The sequence below is a fragment of the Tachypleus tridentatus genome, chromosome 6 (genome assembly GCF_004210375.1).
Source record: "Tachypleus tridentatus isolate NWPU-2018 chromosome 6, ASM421037v1, whole genome shotgun sequence".
NCBI lineage: Eukaryota > Metazoa > Arthropoda > Merostomata > Xiphosura > Limulidae > Tachypleus > Tachypleus tridentatus.
Window position 1 is genome coordinate 68,201,399 of NC_134830.1, and position 22,725 is coordinate 68,224,123.

At 32.2% G+C, this 22,725-nt stretch overlaps 1 protein-coding gene across 2 annotated transcripts; it reads right to left on the minus strand.

Moving 5' to 3' along the window:
* Positions 1-568: 568 nt before the first annotated feature.
* Positions 569-21,435, minus strand: LOC143252740 (coenzyme Q-binding protein COQ10 homolog B, mitochondrial). 2 transcript variants are annotated; one of them, XM_076505336.1, is made up of 5 exons: positions 21,302-21,435; positions 16,398-16,583; positions 15,843-16,035; positions 11,476-11,577; positions 569-1,698 (listed from the first exon to the last, which is right to left on the minus strand). In XM_076505336.1, the coding sequence occupies exons 1-5, from the start codon at positions 21,388-21,390 to the stop codon at positions 1,534-1,536; spliced, it is 735 nt and encodes a 244-aa protein (XP_076361451.1). In that variant the 5' UTR covers positions 21,391-21,435; the 3' UTR covers positions 569-1,533. The 2 variants fall into 2 exon arrangements, with proteins under 2 accessions (XP_076361451.1, XP_076361450.1); XM_076505335.1 differs by having other exon boundaries at positions 16,398-16,586; positions 21,302-21,412.
* Between the last annotated feature and the right edge of the window lie 1,290 nt (positions 21,436-22,725).

A 22,725-nucleotide genomic window follows, 5' to 3' on the forward strand; every position in this document is an offset into this window, starting at 1 on the left:
CATTAAATATAGAAAACTCTCCTCAATTGTTTCTATTCCACAATTAATCAACTCAGATTTTAATATAAATGGGTATTTTTAAGCTAAATGGCCCCTTATATAACAAGAGCTAGAGTCAAATCAAAAACCTTTAAGTTTGGCATAGTCATCTCTAATTTGAAACTGTTAATCAGAGATAACAATTAGCAAACACTATCTGATGATTATATAGCTACATTTATTAATGGAACTGACTGTCATAATTACACTTCTCCCACAGCTGAAAGTGTGAAGCCTGTTTAGTGCACATCCAGGTTCAAGTATCAGTTCCTTTCTGATCTGCAGCAATTATAGTAACTATGCCATGCCCAACTACTATCTGAAAATATATACATTCCATAAGTTTAAAGTGGCATTTAACTTAAAGAATTTAAGAACTTGGTTATATGTTAAATTGTATAATAAATTAATCATTACTTAAGAAATTAAGAGACGATTCTTACCACCTAAGATTTTCAATAAATATAAACCTTTTGTACATGTATTATCATTGTGTAATCACAGCAGCATATTCAAAACAGTGGCAACCTTTTAACTCAAACAATTACTTTAATTCAACAAAACATGCCTGTCCTTTAGTATCATCTAGTTTATCTAACAGTAGTAATTTTTGTTTTAATCATTTGAAACCATAAAGCAACTTTTCTATCTAAAACACACCTTCAATACTCTTAAATACATTCTTTAAATTTCAAACTAATGTTAAAAACCAGTAAAGATATATAGATTAAATTAAAATTTTTAGCAATCAAACTATTAAACACTTCTAAAGTAATTTTCACAAATTTGGTCTGTGATATATTTATATGATATTAGCATATCAAAGTTTATATATCTTGTGTGACTTATTCTAAAACCTGTAGCATGTAAGTATGTCAAACTTCTAAAGCAAAGTATTAAACCAACCTTTCAAATCAAATTTGAGTTAAGTTTAATATTTCTATACAGTTTCACAACACAGATATTATAAATACCAATATTAAGTTCCTCATCAATCTGCAGAAAAATATCCTGTCAGAATTTAATGTATACTATATGAATTATTTAGACCTGCAGCTCAATGAATGAATAGACAAAATAACAATAACTTGAAGTTGAAGTTTCTAAGATAAGTTTTCAAAATTAAAATACAGTTTTATAAAAGTATTACATTATTTTGATCTTAACTAACCTCTAGACAGAACTATACAAAACTATAACAGTTTCATTCTGTACCATAGATAAGCCAAGCCTTAAAAAATATTGGCAGTTTTGTATCAATCTTCAAATTTTCTTATAATGCTCATACTTTCATGGACTTCAAAATATAAATAAATCTAAGTTTGTTTTCTTTGATGTCACACACCTAGAAAAAAAATCTATTCTTCCATTTATACAAAATTAAAATAAACTAACAGTTTTTTCAGTGTTAATAAATGAACACACATTTTAAATTACATCAAATCTTATATACAGTTCATTCAATCAGCACTAAATGTGGCTAACTGAGATCAGCTAAGAAACATAAGATATAACTTTGGCTCGTTGTTTCTGTATAGATTGTTTTCCATACAGACATTCAGCCCTTTGCAAGAAAGCATTTACCATCTGACGAACCACTTCATCAAAGAAGATATGAGACAGATGAGAGTGCAGGAGGGAACGAAATTCAAATGATACCTACAAAAAAATGGAAGAAAACTTTTAAATGGTATAAATATAAAATCAGAAATGGCCATGACAAATTCATGCATAAGATGTGAATTGGGAAGAATATTAAGTTATTTTAAAAATCATAACTTATTCATACAATTTGGCCAGTGAATGTCAAAAAACTAACTCACTTCATTAGCTTTGCAGAAAAGTATGTTTTCTCTGCCAAATATATTAGTAACCAACATATCATGTTACAATGAGTAATACACATCTTACATAAATTAATTATTATTACAAAATAAAGATACTTTTCTTCAGATATAAACTACAGAAGTTCAGGTCATCTTCTTTCTGCCTGATGATGACCTAAGCATGTATAATCAAATCATGTTTTTCAACAATAGATAACTGTGATTTGAAAAGTGTATTATCTGTATATTTTGTAGCATTTAATTAGTATATGTAAACCAATTAAAATACAATGACACTTTTCAAATTCAATTGTATTTTCACTACTGTTTCTTTCCAATGTCTATTAATTGAAATCAGTTGTCTGAAATAACATATATTTCTGTTTCAAAAAAACATTGCTTGTTTGAAGATCTGATCCTAAACTCTGAGATTAATAAAATATTTCTTATATTCATACTGGAAACTGGCATTCACTACAAGAGAAAATAGCTAGTAAGTCTAAACAAGTTTAGAACTATACCAAAATGTATTTGAAATGATACATATACACGAGGTTTTTGTTCTTACCAGAACAAGTTTGTTAACAAAAGTCATCTGTTACTATCAACTTTGAAGGTTTTATGATATATTTAGAACATACCAATTATATAAGAAATCTGACCAAACTTTACAACATTTAAAAGAAGACATTTTGTTCTACATGATCTTTGTTATAAACTAAGTGAATCTTTAGGTACAACTATCATTTATGGTCTACAAATAGCTCAACCTACACTGTAAAACACTAACTAGTAATTTGTATTCTCTGTTAATCAGTAAAATACTCAATATTTACCTAAATATTACTGAATCTACAATGCAGTATACAAAACATCAAGTCAGAAGCCAAGAATTGGCGATAACCAGATGAAAAATTTCAGACTAAGGCTGATGTACGAGGGATAGCCAAAGAGAAAGTGGGAAAAGTTGACCCTCCCAAAGGATTGGAAACCAAGGTTGAAACAGTCAATATGATGCCACTAAAAGAACTCGACAGGGGAAGGAGAGAATCAATACAAGAGCCTTGGATAACAGATGAAGACCTACCCAATCCTGGTTGTGAATATCTATGCCCAAAGCCTAAGGGTGAAGGACAGAAGATGTCCAGAGATGTAAACATATAAAATAAAAAACTAGTGGATGAAGTGTGCATTCTATATGAAGAAATCTGTTGTGACAGGATAACTGATAGACAACTATATTCATAACACCTGTAACATGAAAATCAAGGAAAACAATTCAGTGACTGTGGAAACAAAAAGTTTGTTTTCTTATAGCAAAGCCACATTAGGCTATCTGCTGAGCCCACTGAGGGGAATCGAACCCCTGATTTGAACTTTGTAAATCCGGAGACATACCGCTGTACCAGCAGGGGGCAGGAAACAAAAAGAGAAGATTCAATGTCTGGAAACAGAGATACCTGAAATGAGCTTCCTTGCTCGGAAACATAGGAGACCACAATGGAATTGTCCAAGTGAAGCATTACTGCCTTCTCATATAACAATTTACAAACTCAAGACATAGTTAGAACTGTTAGAAGCTCTAAAAGACTGATATAGTGAGGAGAATCCTCTTCTGTCCAGAGGCCCTTCAATTCCATATCCCCTAGACAAGTTCCCTATCTCAAGAAAAACTCATTCATAAAAAGATGCATCTCTGGACATGAGAGTAGGAGAGGGATATCTATTATTCCTGTTTAACCACCAGACAAGATCAAGCAGGCTGGGAGTCAATAGGGCCATTGAAAAATCCAGTGCATCCATGCAAATGTTTCATTGGTCCTGTAATAACTGCTGAAGGAAATCCATGTAGGCTCAACCCTCAGGAATAAGCAATTCCAAGGATGCCCACATCCCCAAAAAAGATAGAATCATATATGACAGCGAAGAAAGAGATTATTATGTTAGAAGACTGTCAAATCAATGACATGAAACATAATTTGAAAAATACCTCTAAATGGATGAGCTACTATGTGGAAGTATGAATATACTTCTCCATTTTGATGAGAAAATCAACTCTTGCAGCTTTGGATAAAAAGCTGAATTATGATGTTCTACCAAGTGGAAAGAAGGAACAAGAAGAAGCCAGTCATTCACATAATGGTGAGTATGAATGTCCAATGAATGAAGATGATTCAAAAAGGGTATGACTATCCAACTAAACATGTGTGAGGCAGACGCAAGGCCAAACGGTAGAGCTAGAAACTAAAAACCTATCTCTTGTGCACAAAACAGAGATAATGACATGAAGACCCTGCAATCAAACTATCCAGAGACCAGGTGCAAAGTGCCACTAGAGAGAGAGAAATCACTTAATGGTAAACATGAGAGGCTGGATGAAACAATTGAGACAAGAAAAGTCAACGACAGGTCATCAATCACCCACCTTTTTTGATACTATAAACAAACAGGAATAAAAAAAATTGTCTATGCACTCATTATACAACCTCTTTGTGCAGAAATTCCTGGATGGCTTGTGCTTGACAACTGGATATAAGATGATCCTTGTGAAGAGGAAAGATAAATGGTATGATAGATAGTGGATAAGGATATATGAAATAAAAGACCACTCCACTTGTAAAAAACCTGAACAACCCACTCACTGATTGGTGGTGAAGAAAGGTCTTTCACATAGACATAAGTTATCTAACTTAAGTACTCATAGGAATGGACCTTACAGGATAGTCACTGATGCCACTGTTAGTATTCCATATGAGCATAGGATGCTCAATGATGAGGGTAGAATCTCCTTTGGTGTTCTTACAGAAAGTGAAGCCAATACTCTCAGTATGGAAACTTAAGCAAGAGATGGAGGAAACCATCCAGTTAAAGACCAGGAAAGATGAGAGACCAGTAACATAAGAAAAAGTAAAGATGGGCCACATCCACTGGAGATCTTTCAGGGCCAAAGAAAAAAATCAAATGCCCTCAAGCAGAGCAAAAGATACTAGTAACAAATCAACTAATACCAAGAAGAAAACAGATGCTGGTATCTGTACCAAAAGTACAATAAATAAGATCTTCTGAAACTTGAGAGTGAAACCTGAGATAGTTTTCAGACAAAACTTCCAAAGAAGATTAAAAATGCAGAACTGTTGTAAGGATCTAATGAATCCATAAAATCTGGGTAAAGTTAAGACAAACAGTGGCATCACACCTAAAACTCAAAATAGGGAGAATATAAAAAACTGATAAAAACAGTGATTAAAACTATATATTTTGTTGTCATGCCACAGTCCAAAAAAGCATAGAGCACTGTTAGTAGAATATAGTTCACATAAAAGTATTGCATGATGCTGGTTTGTCTCTCTGACAAATTGCTGCATCCTTAAAATGCTTCCCAAATATTGTCAAATACATCTTAGATTGTGAGACTGAAACAGATAAACTTTAAAATATAACAAGAGAAAGCAGAACATCTAAACTCAATGATACTGATGTTAAGTATTTTAATTTATGTAGCCTTTGGGACGTAAGACTGCCACTGATATCAGGCATGAGACAAACGACCATGTTTCAAATGACAGAAAAGTGTCCAGATCTACAGTATCCTGGATCTCAATAAGAATGGAATATTTGGCATTGTAACAGTTAAAAATCCTTTACTTTAATCTGCAAATATTGTCAAGAGACTGAAATTTGGTAAAAAGTACAAAACTGGATTATTGGTTATTGGTGAAAGGTGTTATGGACAGATGAGTCTAAGTTTAAAATATTTCATTCAAAGCATATATTTTACATCCTATGGAAGAAAGATACTTATTTCAGTGCATAGCATCTACCATAAAGCATGGGGGAGGCAGTGTTATGGTTTGAGTGTAATGGACCAGTGTAAGTTCCATCAGATATTGATCTGGTTTGCATATTATTAGTAAAGAATTCTTCTACCAAGAAGATAATGACATCAAACACTTATCCAATCTATGAAGAAATTACTTAGCAAAGAAAGACGCTCCTGGAGTCATTCAAATGATGTAATGGTCCACAGAGCCCTGATCTCAAACCAATTAAGTAGATCTGGGATTTTATAGATAAAAAACTTGACAACTCAAAAGTTACTTCCAGAGAAAATTTATAGAAGTAAATTAGAGACATATGGAGTAAACTCCAAAAGAGCACTTTGATTAAATAAGTTGCAACAGTGTCTGAAAGACAACCTGTTGTTATCAAAGCAAAAGGGACACACACAAAATATTAACTGTTTGCTGAACTCAAGCACTTCTACTGAGTTTCTGTTTTACTATGTATGAAACTTAATAAACTTTTGATGTTTCACCTGGGATTTATCTTCCACTGTTCTTTAAAAGTAGCCTGAAATCTAATTATTGATTTTGTCCTAATGCTTTTGCACAATACTGTATTTTTTTTGTTAAAACAATATATTTACATTCTACATATTAAATGTGTTGTTCTATATCTCTTGAACAATATGGGTATCTCATTTGTGATGATAGGATGCCCATTATGACCCCTGCCCCATATAATGAATATAATGTATGATCCTCAGTACTCCTGTGTAACCACTATCAAAAGGACAACAAGATTAGGAAAAGCACAACATTAACTCACAGGACCCACTGTACAAAGTCTGAGTGATTGTATCACTAAGCAGGAAATAATATACCCCAGTTTGTTTTATAGTTAGCTGTGGAATGTGGTTAGATATACAACACCCCTGAGCAGGCAATGGTCACCACTGAGTGAGTATTTAGTCCTAAAAAGGACATTCCCCACCCTACCCAAAGGGAAGTAAAAAGATAAAAAAAATAAGTCACAAACAGATCAATAAAATAAACATAAATGGGAAAAAAATCGATCCATAAATCATTAGTAATAGCATGTATAAATTGTGACACAAACTTCAGGAAGCTGAAATGAAATTCAAAAGACTTGGTAAAAACTACAATGGACAAGCTGCAGAAATTGAACAACAAATGTTAAAGTACTACTTTGCATCGTTAAAGAAAGTTCATATGAAGAAGAGCACAATGTTATCACATCTACACTTGATAACTGCCTACAAGAAGTGAGTTAGGTAGAATCAAACAGTAGTCAAGAGGTTGTCACACTTGTATTAGTGGAAAATCATCATGAGTTTATACATGGATCATGGTGTGGATGGGTGTTTTAAAGCTTGTGGCATGCAAACAAATTTTGCATATAGAGGTGAACACTAAACAAGTGATATATGTGTGTGAAGAGATATGACACTGCATCAAACTGTATCATAATTGCAATAGAAATAATTAAGTAGCCAATTTATTTATGTATGGTGTTTGAATAGAATAAACATAAAAATAATATTCAATAAAGATTTGTCATCATGAGATTTAGTAATCTCATCTTATACTCACCAAACAGTACTCTTATTTTAATAAAATCATAATATATCTATTAATAGTAAAAACACTGACACTACAATTTTAAACAATGAGACAACATCAACAAGATACCTTTATTAAGCCTTACGGAATCTTAACCAAGTGACTTTGTTTCATACTGTATATACATTCCTGTGTTTAAGTAAACTACTTGCACACGATGATGAAAAAATCTCACAACAGTGTATATTTATTACTCTATTAAGCTTGTAATAGTTTCCCTTGTTACCCAATCACCCTCTTTCTGAACTGTACAAGTTATGTGTTTTTTTCTCATTGAAGAAAATTTCTATAACTTTCAAGCAGATATAATTTAACAAAGAAATACTTTCACAATTCACAATTGAATGAAACAGACAAAATGGAATACTTCCAGAAACATCAACAACAACAACAAAAAAAAACTCTTAAACCTATAAATATATTCCACAATTATACGATAGCCTAGTTCTTGTTCTGTCCAATCATATTTGAGACTTTCCTTACAGGTGCTTTTAAAAGCTGTATTTCATTAGTCAATGTCCAAACTACCTGATGTGGCACCATAACAAGGTGTCAATCAAAAACTCAGGGAAACATTTGAAAATAATAAATTAATAAAAGATTATAGTTACATAGTTAAAATTTTACCCTTCATATATAACCAAGATTTAAAAATGAAAAAGAAATAAATGTTTGAAGCATTTACTGTCATTTTTTTATTTCATTATCTTAATTTCTTTTCATTCTGACTATACATTTTTTAAAAAGCAAATCTTGACCTTAAACAAAATTATGATAATTTAGTAATAATAGTCTAAAGAATACCAATATACATTTTTGGAGAAATAAAGATAAGTGAAACTGTACTACTAGTATTAACTGCACCCTTGTGCAAATTAATTGAAACAAATGGTCATTTTACAATATTTTCAGCATGGCGGCTGGTGTAGGCTCACTGGACCCACCAATTTCCTTTAATAGTCATTTTTTCAAACAGACAGCATCATTAGCTGTGTTTTGCAGTATGGTCGATCTATTTTTTGGATATATGACAAAAATTTAAGGAATATTACGTCATTCGAAATTGCATTAGACTTTTCTCCAAAATGAGGATATTCGCTTTACTGCTAATTAGTTGTCTTTCAGCCGTCATACATAATGGATGTGACTCCTAGAAAGCATACAAAGATTGTGACACTGCACAAGCACACTGGCATGACTTACAGGGAAATCGTGGATGTTGTTAGTGTTAGCCTTTCGACCATCAGCCATGTGATCCACGCCAAGGTGAGTACAGAATCTATCAGTCCAAAATGTTAAGGAAGATGTGGCTGAAAAAGGAAAACAACGCCAAGAGACGACAAGTACATGGTTAGGGAGAGTGTGAAAGATCCATGAAAGACAAGTGATGCCATAAAAAGAGATTTGGAGGTCAAAGGAATAAAAGTCAGCTCTTCAATGGTTCGTCATAGGCTTCTTGATGTCAGTCAAAAAACAACTTCTTACCAACTCAATGAAAAAAAAAGGTATCGATGGGGTCTGAAATACTAGAACAATGGAGGAAGGTGTTATTCAGTGACAAGACTCATTTCTTCATATAGGGTCAAAGAAGTCTGCATGTTTGCAGATCTCCAGGTGAGAAACTTCAAGAATCTCACATCAATCAGTTCGTAAAACATCCCTTGAAGAAGATGCTTTGGGGCGTTTTCAGCTACTATGGCATCAGAGACTTACATATCATGGAAGGTATGATGCAAGGACCACAGTACATCAAAGTTTTGCAGAGAAGAGTCATTCCAGAATTGAAAAAGATATTTCCAGATGGATCTGGCATTTTTCAACAAGATCAGGCTCCGTGCCACACATCGAAACTTTTGAAGAATGTTATGACTACAACGTGAAAAAAGGTGCTGGACTGGCCTGGAAACTCTCCGGAGTTAATTCTTATTGAAAATCTTTGGGCGATTTGTAAAGAAAGACTTTGAGGAAAAGACTGTACTACGAAAGATAAGCTAATTGAGGCCATAATTGAGGTGTGGTACCGCGATCAAAAATTAGGAAAGATTGCAGTCAACTCGTGGACTCCGATGCCAAAGCGGATTAATGATCTTTTGAAAAATAAAGGCGGTCATATCATGTATTAATTTGTGAGTAATTTTTGGATTCTCAGAAATAAAATGCAAAAAAATTGAAAAAAATCGTAATTCTTCGTCTTGTTTCAATTAATTTGCACAAAGGTGTAATTCCAGTGTTAAAGAAATGAAATAATAACAAGATAATAACATTATTCCACTCTTCTCAACCTCACTAGCAACAAAAGAAAAAACCTATATAAGAAGGTAAAACATTCAATTAAAGTTTTCATGCAGTATATGGTAACCTAATCCTAACAGGATGAAGAAATCTCTGTTTATGAACTGGCAATATTATAATGCCCACATGTGGTATTTAAATGTAGGTTTCTGAAATTTCATTAAAATATTACATTTTTATGACAAAATATAATACACACACAAATACAGAACTAAGTTGCTAAATTAGGCTTACTTATTAAACACTGAAAAGAAAAACTTGCACAACACTGTTTTGATGATTATTTAGCAGAAAATGATTAGTTCTGAATAATAATAATTTGGACATAAAGTACAATTTCATTAGGATAAAAAAATACAAAGCCAATTTTCACTAAATAATAAGTAAAACACAATATTTCACTGGTTTACCCTATGCATATAGGCTCTCAGTTTTACTAATTTTGCAATGCATATTTCACAGCCTCTTTACAGTTGCATTCAAACTTAATTTTTAAAAAAACCATTATTAATGTATGACAATAAACTTGACATCAAAGTGTACTTCATAATTCAACTTTTAACATTACCTAAGTTTTAGTGTTAAATTTTAAAGGGAAATGTTTAACAATTCTCAATCTACACTCTTTTGTCACATGATACATCTGTCCTCTAACCTCTTCAAATTAGACTTAGCAACTAAACCTAACCAATTAGCAACACAGCTTCCAAGTACAATTGGTTTCAATGTATAGATTAAGGGCTGAGTTTCTTGTTTATGTATTTTTTATTTATTACTATACATTTTTAACAGAATTAACAAAAATGTGAAAATTTAGAAATCTGTAAGTTAAAATATATGACAAAAAAGGAAAAAACAGCATGCAGCACTCAAGCTGCATCCTTAACTTGATTGTCTGTTTACCCTAAGCTCTCTTTTTTTGACTTATTACTTTTAATGTGAGAAAGGGTCTAAAATAGGTTAATAAAACTATACAATTAAAAGAAAGTGGATGTAAAAATGTTAGAAGTTGAGACTGAGGATAAATAATTTTAATTATCCAATGCAACCTGCAGCGATTCTATTAAAAAAAACAGATATTACTGATTTTATTTCAAATTTTCATTTCATTGTACATTTATTATTTCATTGCAATTACTGTGAAAATAGAGAAAAATAACTTATGTTGTAGCAAAAAAACTTTTGACATTCATTTAAGATATTTTATAGGTTAAACACAAGAACAGTCAACTATTTAGAAGCAATCAAGTTTGGGTGTGTTTTATTTTTTGAAATGCACTTTCTGTAATTCTGTGTGCTCTCTTATTAGCACTTATTGATTGGATACTTATTGCACAATTGCTTAAGAGTACAACAGCAGGTCTGAATAATTACTGAGGAAAAATACTGTTTAATAAATGTGAAAATACATTTCCTAATAATATTAAAGGTATTCAAAATTCTTGTTTTAATTTTTCACTCAGGAAATATTAGTGAGTGTCATTTCCATGTCTACTCCTTTCAGTTTATTAGTGATACAACAGCTTAAACTTTTAGAGCTTAGAATAAGCAACATCTAAAACTGAAATATGTAATATTATTTAATACTGTGATAAGGCAAATAAATACAGATAATAAAACTTTTCTTTGTTTTGATTGGTTTATATAATTGCTCAATATTAATTATAAAAACATGTATTCACCAAAAAAAAAGAGTAAGCACTTCACATCAAAAAAGAAATATGGAAGAGTCACACTAAAGATAAAAACTGACAGTACCAAAAAAATAAAATGAATCAATAGAGCCAAAACTGACAGATACACTTAGAAGACATTTATGACTCCACATATTTTTTCAAATGGATTTAACCACACATTCTGACTGAAAGTAATGAATCAGAGAAATAAATACTTACATTAAAGTGTAATATACAAGTCTTTGGGTTTTCTGGAAGGCCAGGACTAAATCTCCAGACAGTTTCTAAATGGTTAAATAGTTTACCTTCTGTACAGCAAGCCTAAAGATAGAGAAGTGAAGTGAGTGCAAAAAAATTTATAAAACTTTCATTGTGTCCCCATTAAACAAAAACTGTTGTTGTTGCAGTGAAAGGGCTATCAAACCCAAAGTGAATATTAAAAACAATAAAACAATTTAAAATCAAAACAGTAGATATGTTTAACTTATATTTATCAGGAAGAATACATAAAACATTGTTTTCTCACAAAAAAAATGCAAAAGAATAATCAAGAAACATCTGCAATAAGAAAAACATTACAAAGCTAATTTATCACTTATTGCTGAATTAATAATTCATGAATTCAAAAAAATACTTATTTTGCAAAAAAAAATTACTTCTATTACATACACTAATACATAATTGTAAGTGCAGACAAAAAAATATCAAAAATGTGTTAATTATTGGCAAACTGTTTAAATATAACCAATACTGTAAATGATCTCAATTATGTGTGAAAGATTATCTAACAATAAATACTGTGAAGAAAGTACAAAATAAAATATGAAGTGGAGCACCAACCATCTTCACAAGTCATAGAAATAGTGAACTTTGGAAGAATGCAAGTTAGACAATAAGTTCACTTACATAAACTGCATTTTAGGCATAAGTAGGTAAGATGAAGCCCAGAAGCCTTATCAAGCTTTAAACTTCCAAGCTTTTCTCTTAAAAATCTCATTACTTGTGTGATCATATTTTACACAACCTGTTTTCCATCTAGAAATTTTTTGGGACAATGAATATTGTTTAAAAATTCACTAGTAAAAATTGAAAAAAATATTAGAATTCAATAACCCAGTCATCCATATAATCACAAATAAGCCTTTCTTTATCATTCCTTAAAGGCCAAATTCTAATCCTTATACTTTGTTTACCTTTAATGTATTTAAAGAAATCCTAACCATTAAATTTTACACTTTTGGCCAACCTTTTTCAATATACATCCTTTTCAATTTCATAAGTTGAAAAGGAAGTTCTTAATGCAAATTTTAGTAGAAGAATAAGGATGAAGGATAACATGTTAGATGAGCTTGCTAAAGACATGTAAAGGCTTGCCCAATTATCCTACCCAAATGCTTGACATGAAATATAAATCTTTAAAGGAAGCAGTCCAGTTGGCAATGGGACTTGAAATAATACAAGTTAAAAACAACTAAAAGCACCATCTTGTAGTTATTTGGCTATAAGATCAAACATAGTGAAAACATTAACTTCTGTGATGGTATCAAGCAGAAATCAATGGATTAATTAGACAATTGTTCACTCAGAATTAAGGAAGTATACAAAAGACAATAGGTGTTTTTACTGTAACTTAAATGGTCATATTGTCCACAACGGTAGATAAAAGCCTGTAGAAAAATCACAACTGCTTGAAGAGAATGTTAGAAAAATAAAACTACTATAAGTGTGCAAAACATGGGCATTATAACTAACTGTGTTGAATCAAGAAATGTAAATAAACCAAAGAGAGGAATTCTGAAGTTGGGTATACTCCATCTGCTCTAATTGAGATAAGGAATGTAGTATTTAGAGAAATCAATCCAAGAATCAATCGATTCATTAATGAGAAGTCTTGTAACATCATTCAACCTGATCTGCTAATAGCAGGTGGGAAATTGCCTCCAGAGATTAAACAGAAAGACAGATTGATACAAACAACAAGAGGTCATAAAGCTTCAAAAAAAGGAAAGCTGAACATCATTCTCACTGTAAATTTCTCTACATAACATAATGTGTGAATAATTAAACACTGAGGAAGAGTATATACTGGAAACACAGGTGTGGTATCAGACTAGTTTTGAACAGTTTCATAGTCTGTAACCATGACATTCCTTTACACTAAATTACAATCACATCACGAGAGGTTGTATTTCTATTTACAAAAATGGAAGCATGAGATAATAAAGACAATCAACCTACAATGCAACAGATCAGAAGTCAGGATATAAGATGGTTTGTGTCAAATGCCATCCATTACGGTCATCTTTGGAAACACCTTAGCAAGAAAAAGGACAAGTAGTCACCTGCAGAGAAGACTTCACAAGAAGTCATCTGTTGAAGAAAGAGGTTGAGACTATTTCCAGAGAATCATCAGAAATGAAGCCACCAGTGGATATTCTCTACTATCTATCTGAATAGAACTTCCCAAGTGACAAGATGTTTTTCTGTCTTTTATACAAAAATTGTTGTTTTAACAGTTTAAGGACATTATATGAGTAAGTTTAGACAAACATAACTTTTTATTGTCATTTCTTTTATACATTTGATAAACTGTTATTTAATTATTGTGATACTTATAATTGTGCATATTAATGCTCTAATTGTAAAACTCTACTGAAAACCATAACAATTAACATTTAAAGTCCACTGTTTTCTATTTGTTAGAAGACTGTTTGAGGGATTTTACAATCTACAGTGTTGTTGGACATTTTTAATGGTGAGTGCATAACATCTGAAATCTTCTTGAAAGTTTGGAAAACAATTTTAGTTATATAAAGTGCATGATAGGCATAAGTAAATAGAACAAGTCATCGGTTCATTACTAAGTTAGTCTGTCAGTCTAACAAATAAATTCTGAGTCTGCTAAAGTAATATGAGATAACAGAAATTGTAAAGGAAGTGAAATTTCTATTGAGTCATTATTTATTTGTGAAGTAGCCTTATTGTTAGTTTCTTAAAATAACATACAATTTATAGAACTAAAAATTAAAAAATAAAGCTTTTTGTTATCATTAAATGGACTGAGATTGCATTATTTTTACAGAATAATCCAAAAGATCAGGTAAACACACAAAGTTATCCAATGATACAGTAATACTGTATCCATCATTATATTAGAATACAGTATCATCATGTTTGCATATGTCACAAAAATAACCATTGTAGACTTTTATATCCAAAATCAAATGTAGCCCTTTACATCTATACATCTGTCCACCAAAAGTTTAAACAAATCCAAATTAAAAGCAAGTCAGCAGGCCAACAATTACATAAGTTTATAGATCTTAATCTAGAAGTATGAACAACATTCTAAAAAGATGTCAATAACTCACATATTGTAAATAAGTTAATATTACTCTGGTGATTTTGTGATAATGGGTTAAACCTGAACATGTCATTAAAATTAGGTCTGGACATAGACCACTGGACTATTAGAGTATTTTACTGTGGTGAACACTCAATCAAAGGTTTAAAGCATTTATTTATCAGTAACCTCATAACATTTATTAAGACTCTTCAGGTCACCTTCAATGTATTTTCAAAAAAGTTCCTAGATTTTTCAAATGAAGAAGGTGTAAAGAAATATGTTCCCTACTTTCAAAGTCTTTACATACTTAATTACAAAAACACTCAAAAGAAAAATTTTAACACTGCTAACATAAACCTTTTTTTCTAACATAAGGTTATATTTTAACATTTTAAAAGAAACAATAATATCATTCTTATCTTCGTTTTGCATCACATAAATAAACCCTGCAAGTCATATTTCATTTTTTGAGCTAAAAATGATTTTGATTGTGTCTTTAAACCTTTGTAACAGTAACTTTACCGACACTTGCTTGATAAACCTCAGCAACTACCACTTTACTATTACTTAAGACCTATACATGGACACTTTGCTATTTCTCCCTTTAAGTATACACTTTTGGTCTGTGTGCAAGATTTTTAAGGGAAATACAATCTTATCTTCTCTGCTAGTTTAAGTTATTTTTCCACATTAGATTCTTCATATAATCTTTCTTGCCATTTCTCAAGATAAAACTTTTTTCTAAAATCTGAGGTACAAACTTTATACTAAACTTTTTCTATATATATATATAACAATGCCATCACATTAATAATTATAGTAGTTTAATTCCTATACTTACATTTTTTATAGTGAATCCTACTCTGAAGGCTCTACTATTACTATGACAATAAATAATCAAAAATTTTGTCATAAATTATTCTATTTCTTAATTTTTATCTTTCAATTTTCCTTTATTTTGCTCAATAAAAATGCTAAATGTATCATGAACTGAGTCAATTCTTAAAACGAATAAAAGATTGTTCACACTTGTATTTTTTTGAATAAATGTACTTTTAAATTATTTTATGAATATTCATACCTCATGTTACCACTCACATGAAACTAATCTAAAGCACAAGGATATATCAGTTACAAAATTCAAAATAAAATCATAAAAATCTAGCTGTAGTTACTAGATATGCATGTGTTTTTCAGTCATTACTTGTTACATGCTACGGAAATAAAGCAAATTAATTACTTTAACTAAATGAGGCTTTGCTAAAGTCACTGAGGAGGTATAACGTTCTACTAATGGTGAAAATCCTATCTCCATTTGTGCCAACAAATGTCCTTGCCGCTTCTTTGTTACTGAAGATCGAGAACACCATGGAACAAACTCTTTATAATTACCCACATCTGCTACAATCTCATACATCTGATCCATGGAATATCTACAAAATTAGGAAGAAAAATATTTTAGTTTAGAAAAGTAAATTATTTTTAATTGCTACATGAACATTACGTTTTTAATCATGCTTAAAAATAACATTTCAAACAAATTTTTGGATGTCAGTCATAGAATCTTCCACCCAGTGAATGCTGGTACTGAACAAAGGACTTACTAGGCAGTGACCTGATTCAGACAAAAGATATATCTAATATTCTACTCTAATATACTTCCAATCATAAATTCCTAATGGACTAATCAAGACAAATTTGTGGGGGAAAAAAAATATAGTTCATTTTTTATGAACAAAAAAAATATTAAAACTACATGTATGTTACAAAATTATTTATAAAATTGGTATCTTACCCTAATAACCTTCGTTCTGAATACTCCTTGCGTTTAGATGTTCCACCAAAAGGATTTGGTAACTGAAAAATATTTCGTTTTAGCACAGTATGCTGATAAACAACACCATTCTTTGACAAATGCTGATTTTGGTGCCATCTACTGGAATAATCCAATTCCAACAGTGTACAGACTCTTGCTATGTTTCTACCAAGTATAAAATAAACCAGAATTATCTTCCTTAAAAAAGCTATGGTTTAGACAGACAAATAGCAAATGCCATGCTTAGAACACAAATATAGGCATAATAAAATGAAGACATATAGTGGGCATAGCACATATAAAACTAAAACTCAAACTTACTGTACTTTTAACTATGATTAAATATTTATTGAACTAAAGGTACATAAGAGCCTATAATTTTAAGACAACTAAATACCATAGCATCCATCAATGTATCTAGTTTCTCTAGAAAAACAAATGCAAAATTTATAATTTTCCTAATCTAAAAATGTATTTCTAATAAGTACTTCACTCCACTCACAAGGTCAGCTGGAGTCCCACATTGAAAGAGAGCAGGAACCTGTGTGAGGGATGAACAAGTGTACCCTCCAAAGCACCAAAAGAATACCTCTGTACAGGAAAGAAAGAGATCAGGTGATGAGAGGAGGGGAACAGCACCACTTCTGAACCAGATATCTTTTTGCCATGAACAGCAATAAACAAACATTGTGGAAAAGAAAGAGAGCACACCCGAGTGGGAGAGGATAAATCATGAAAGATAAATAAATAACTCAATCCCATAGATGGAAAGTGGGTAAACGAGGTGTCTCCTATGGTGTAGAAAATGTCTAGGGTGCAGCAGACCATATTTGGTAAGTCAACTACATCCAAAACATCCTCACAGGGTGCGTAATTCCCCACGAGGATCATGCTGTCTTCACCTCAAGCCCTAAAATTGTGAATGTGAGGAAGTGATTGACTCCAAGGCATGACACAGGAATAGCATTGAGCCAGAGATTCAGGAATGTGGCATCCAGTATTCAGGGAAAATCTATCACATGCAATCAACTCCCACAGCAGTGAGCTTGGTTCAAAACACCAAAAGGTCAGTAACATCACCATTACAAGAAAAAAATGAGGGAATGTCCAGGACAGAGATGGAAATAACCCACGTATACCCTCTGTGATTAATGACACAGAAAGAAGAATCGAGGGAGGAAGATGGACAACTCCAAATCTGTGTGAGAACTTGCATTGATTGGTTCACTCAATATCCAAAACTAGCCCATGGGGTATTGACATCTGCACCAGGGTAGGATGAGATCATTCAATCAAAGGGGTGAGCTGCATTGAGACTTCTCACTCTATCATGCATCACATTAAATCCAGATAGTATGCATTCTACACTAGCAGAACACCAGCACCATATTCCGAACTGAATGATTATAACCATCTGTGTGGTACCTATCCAGCACTTGAAGAAGGGGAGGAGGAAAGCATTGGAGAGTCTGGAGGGACTTCTACACTCAAAACAATGCAATAAGTGATGACAAAATCCTATTCTGAAAGCAGTATATAATGATTTATATTCAATCAAAGCATGGCAGGAATATGCAGCTATCCCCTTCTGTTTTAGCCATACCATCTCTGGGTGGTACAGTCCAGGTCAGGCATACTTACGACACAAATTGTAGTTAGATTATTCATCAACAAACAGTCTTGTAAAGCATCCCATCTCAAAGATAAGTGTATGGAGCCCTTGATAAAGCATGCAAATCAAAAAAAGGCTTACAATGCAGTTTTGTTTAAAAGAAAGAATACCTGGCACCACTTACTACAGAGTAGGATACAAGAGATGAAAGTCAAAGCAAAAGTCCCTGCAAAGAAAGAAATCAGGAAACTGAAATATGATGGAGATACAGGGAGATGAATGTCTGAAAGGTGGTCCACATGTCCAACTGTAGAATCTCTCCAAAGGCCAACTGAACAATGAACCAATTGGTAAGGGTTAAAGGGAGAAAGGTCCCTAGAAGGAAAGAGTTGCCAGGGGATAATTAGATGGTAACAGAAACTGCTGAAGAAGCTTATATTTGGGCATATAAGTCTATCTGGATCAGAACAAAGGTAGAGATGAGAAAGAGAAGGAAGGGAAATGAGCTGAACGGAGTTACCCTCACAAGTTGCCAAGTTCGTTCGTGCGAATGAAAGAACAATCTGAATAAAGAAGAACTTCTGGATTCATGTTTGACATTGAACAAACAAGCAAAAGATTTCACAGCAAAACATAAGTCCAAAAATGCTTTCAAAAAAAAGTGAAAATGTATTGAAAAGAAATTCAATAAATGAATTAAAATAAAGTTACACTAAGTTAAACCACTCTACACCAGAAGTGGAACAAAAAAAAAGAGGTCTGATTTCGAACACTGCCAAGTGATAAGTGATGGTTTGGCAATGATGCATAAGGGAGTCACATGCATCACATAATGGTGGTGTTCTCCCATTGGTGGAGAGATGATGCATGTTGCTTTGTATAAGAGAGATGTTGGAATCTTATTCCAATAGAAGAGTACAAAAGCTTGTAGCATGCATTATAAAAAAAGTTTACATACACAGGAAAGCACAAAACTTCTTTCAAGGAAATTAAATAACATAAAATCTTTCAGTGTTTAATCTTACAATGTAAGCAATAATAAACTGTTCTTGAAATATCATTGAAAAAGTTTAAATACAATTATGGCATAAATTACAGAAAATGTCAGTTTTAGAGTGACCATCAATGTTTTATATAAACACTTGAGTTATACATGAATATAAATCAGGATTAGACTACTACAGAAAGAAGTGAGTAGACTGTTTATGGTTATCCAAAATTAGTAATTTTTGAAATAGATAACAGCACAGATTGAAGTAAGAAAAATGGAATGGCATTTCCTCAAAAATAGCCTTCAGTCCAATCACTTCCATTCTTGAGTCTAACACTGATATAACATTTTGTTTCTTTATAGTAACAATTCTTTACTTCATCGTAACAACTTATTTAAACAAAAAACTTTAAATTGCTAGAGTATCTACAGAATACACATTGGCATGATTCAACAAAATGCAGTAAGAGATTTTTTTTAAAGGTTAAAGTTAGACTTAAATTGGTTTGCAAATATATTTATTAGAAAAAAAAACATTTACAAGTTCTTGTTTCAGAGAAAATTAAGATGGGAGCCTGTATTTGATTAAAAAGTTCAGTAAACTGTATTTGCTTTTCAAGTTTAGGGCAGCATTTCAAAATGCTGGTGCAGAACATTATATTTATTATTTGAATTGAGGAAGATCTCTGTCAGCAGTTCAAAACATGCAAATTTCTGAGGCACCTGAACTCTTTGAGTTCCATTCAAAAAAAGAAAATATCTTTTTATCCATTCATTTTGGGAATATATGGATGGCCTTGACAGATAGAATGAACATTTTATAATATAATCCATATAATAATGTACTAATCCAACTGAAATACTAAGTGCATAGTAATTTTCTATTAGGTTATAAATCAATAATGTGAAAACTGATTATAAAACAGAAACAATAATAAACATATTTCATAGGTTTTAATAATTATGAAAATCAAAGAATAAAGTATATCTCTAAATTACAACTGAAAATATTTTGACCTTTTTATTTAGTCACCACTGATAAAAATAATAATCAAAATTAGCATTTCAAGTTATTCTAACTATACCAGTCTCATGCAAGAATGACTAATTAGTTAAATTATAAATTAATGAATCTAAAGTCATTAGTAAATCATACTAAATACTTAGCTCTAAAATTGTCTTATATGTACACTGTGTAGAAGACTTTGAAGAGGCATCCAACTCTTATCTTCAACTAGCAACCAATACAGTCATACACTTTATACTTGTTTGACAGTTTATGCAGAGTAGCTTAAAATCATTGACAAAACTAAAATCATAATAATCATAATTCTATAATATATTCAAAATTTGTAATATCTCCAGAGCCCAGGAGTTGTTAAGGGGCTCAGCAGTGAGATAGTACAAACCTCCCTAAGAATGCATACTACTTAATGAGCTAAAACAGCTACTGCTTTTACGTAGATTTATGAAGAAATACGTCACCTAAATTTCGTTTATGAAAAATTAGCAAAAGCTAATGAATAGAATGAAAAGATAATCAGATTATGTTACAGACCCTGGGGTTTGGGTTGGGTCTCAACACCCCTAAATAGAGAATGGTTAATTTACATTCTTGTGTGATGAATGGTCAAAAAGAGAGAAGTGCAAGTTAGTTGTTCTCTGGCTGGATAATTGTGTTTGAATATTTGTACCCAAGTCAGTACTGTCCTGTCCTGGACCCCTGGTTATCACACAATTAATTCACTTTTGTGCAGTAAGTCACAATTTACATACTGCCAAGTTAAATGATCCAAAAAATATAGTCAGTCAAATAAGCAGTACCAATCATTTAAAGTTTAAATGAACCCCCACGCCATATACATACATTTGTATTTCTTTTGATACTTAAACTAAAGGTGCACCTTTAAATAACTTATCTTCAGGTCCTACAATGGCAACACGTATCATCTCCTAAACTGAAAAAAAATTTGGTCTTATTCTTCTTTTTTTTTCCTTTTCATCCTTACTTCTTAGTGTCTTAGCCGTCAGCGTTCTAATGGTTATTTCGGTGTTGACTTTTATACGTGCAACTTCTTAGTTTAAAACACTACAGGTATGCTTTCCTGTACCGCCCAAATCCTAAACTGCCCAGATTTAAGAAATTTATGACTTGAACTACATTATAACTTAGCAGAAGTATAAAAGTACAAGTTACGTTAATTTCATTAAGTAAAAATACCGCTACCAATGTAACTAAATTAATTATGTACTTATATAAAACTACATAAGTTAATTTACCTGCTGTTGCAACCTAAAGGTTTAGAGAGTCGGTATGTAATATTCTTATTTGTTCCTCTAAGTAGACAAATAATTTTCTTTTCCGCCATTAGGCTACCTAGCTTAACCTAATTCTAAAACACACCGCTAGAAGAAGTCCTCTTTGTTACATTGTTGGCTCCAAATTATATTTATTTGTTTCTTTGTGTTGAATTTCGCGCAAAGCTACACGGGGGTTATCTGCGCTAGTCGTTCCTAATCTAGCAATGTAAGGCTATAGGGAAGACAGCTAGTCATCATCACCCACCGCCAACTATTGAATTAATCTTTTACCAACGAAGAGTGGAATTCTTTGATAGATTGTTTGTTTGTTCAGGTAGAGTATTCATGATGAAACTTTGTAGAATGGACGGCAACTGCCTGTTGTGGAGAAACAAGTGTAGAGGAAGACGTTTCAAAAGTTCTTCCGCCTTTTGTCTTCAGGTCAGTGAATAGGTCTCCACAAACTTAGGTCTCCACAACAGGCAGTTGCTGTCCATTCTACAAAGTTTCATCATGAAGAGTGGTATTAATATTCATATTATAATGCCTCCACGGCTAAAAGTGCGTAAAGGTTTGGTGTGAAGGGGATTCGAACCCGCGGATTACGAGTCGAGCGCCCTAACCACCTGGCCATGTCGGACCAATTATGTTTGTAAAATATATATAAATTATGAATCTAATCTAAAGCCATAGACATAAGTAACACCAAATTGGTGTTTACCGTTGAGGGGCAGATTCACATGTGGCTTCCATTGTTTTGTATTGAATTTTGAGCTCACAAACAATGAAAAATGGTTAAGAATGACAGTCGTCGGTCTTGTTTACGACTTAAAAGAACGAAAAGAACCTAGTGCTATGCTATTAAATGTTACACGTACAGTAACTAAGAGCCAAAGGCAGAGGGTGTTACCACCCACATGTAAGTAACACTTTTTTTTCTATAATATATAATGTTATAGTGAACAACGTCGCCGTTGACACAGTGGCGACATCAAACTGACGTGGGTGTTGTTTAGTTTCAAACGAGTCTTTTTTTTTTTAAAGAAATTTCGCCTACACAGATCGGCATCACACTTTGACAGCTTTTATTTTGAAATTCTGACAATATTGACATCTCAAATAAATTGAGATAATCATCCACGACATTATAATTTCGTTTTCTGGCCAGTCCGGCCGAAGAGAGACGTCTCCAAAACGCACACTATCCATAGGTACTAGTTTTGAGCACAATCACTTTTGATGGTATCACGGAGTGTCAAAGTAGGAGTTTTTTTTGGTTTTTCAATGTATCCCTTCGTTTAAGAAATAGATCTAATAGTGTCAGTAGACTGATTCTCAGAAATACACCTTAGATTAAATTTTTGTAGATGTCGTGTGCCCCTCTAGTCCAAAATTATTGAGAT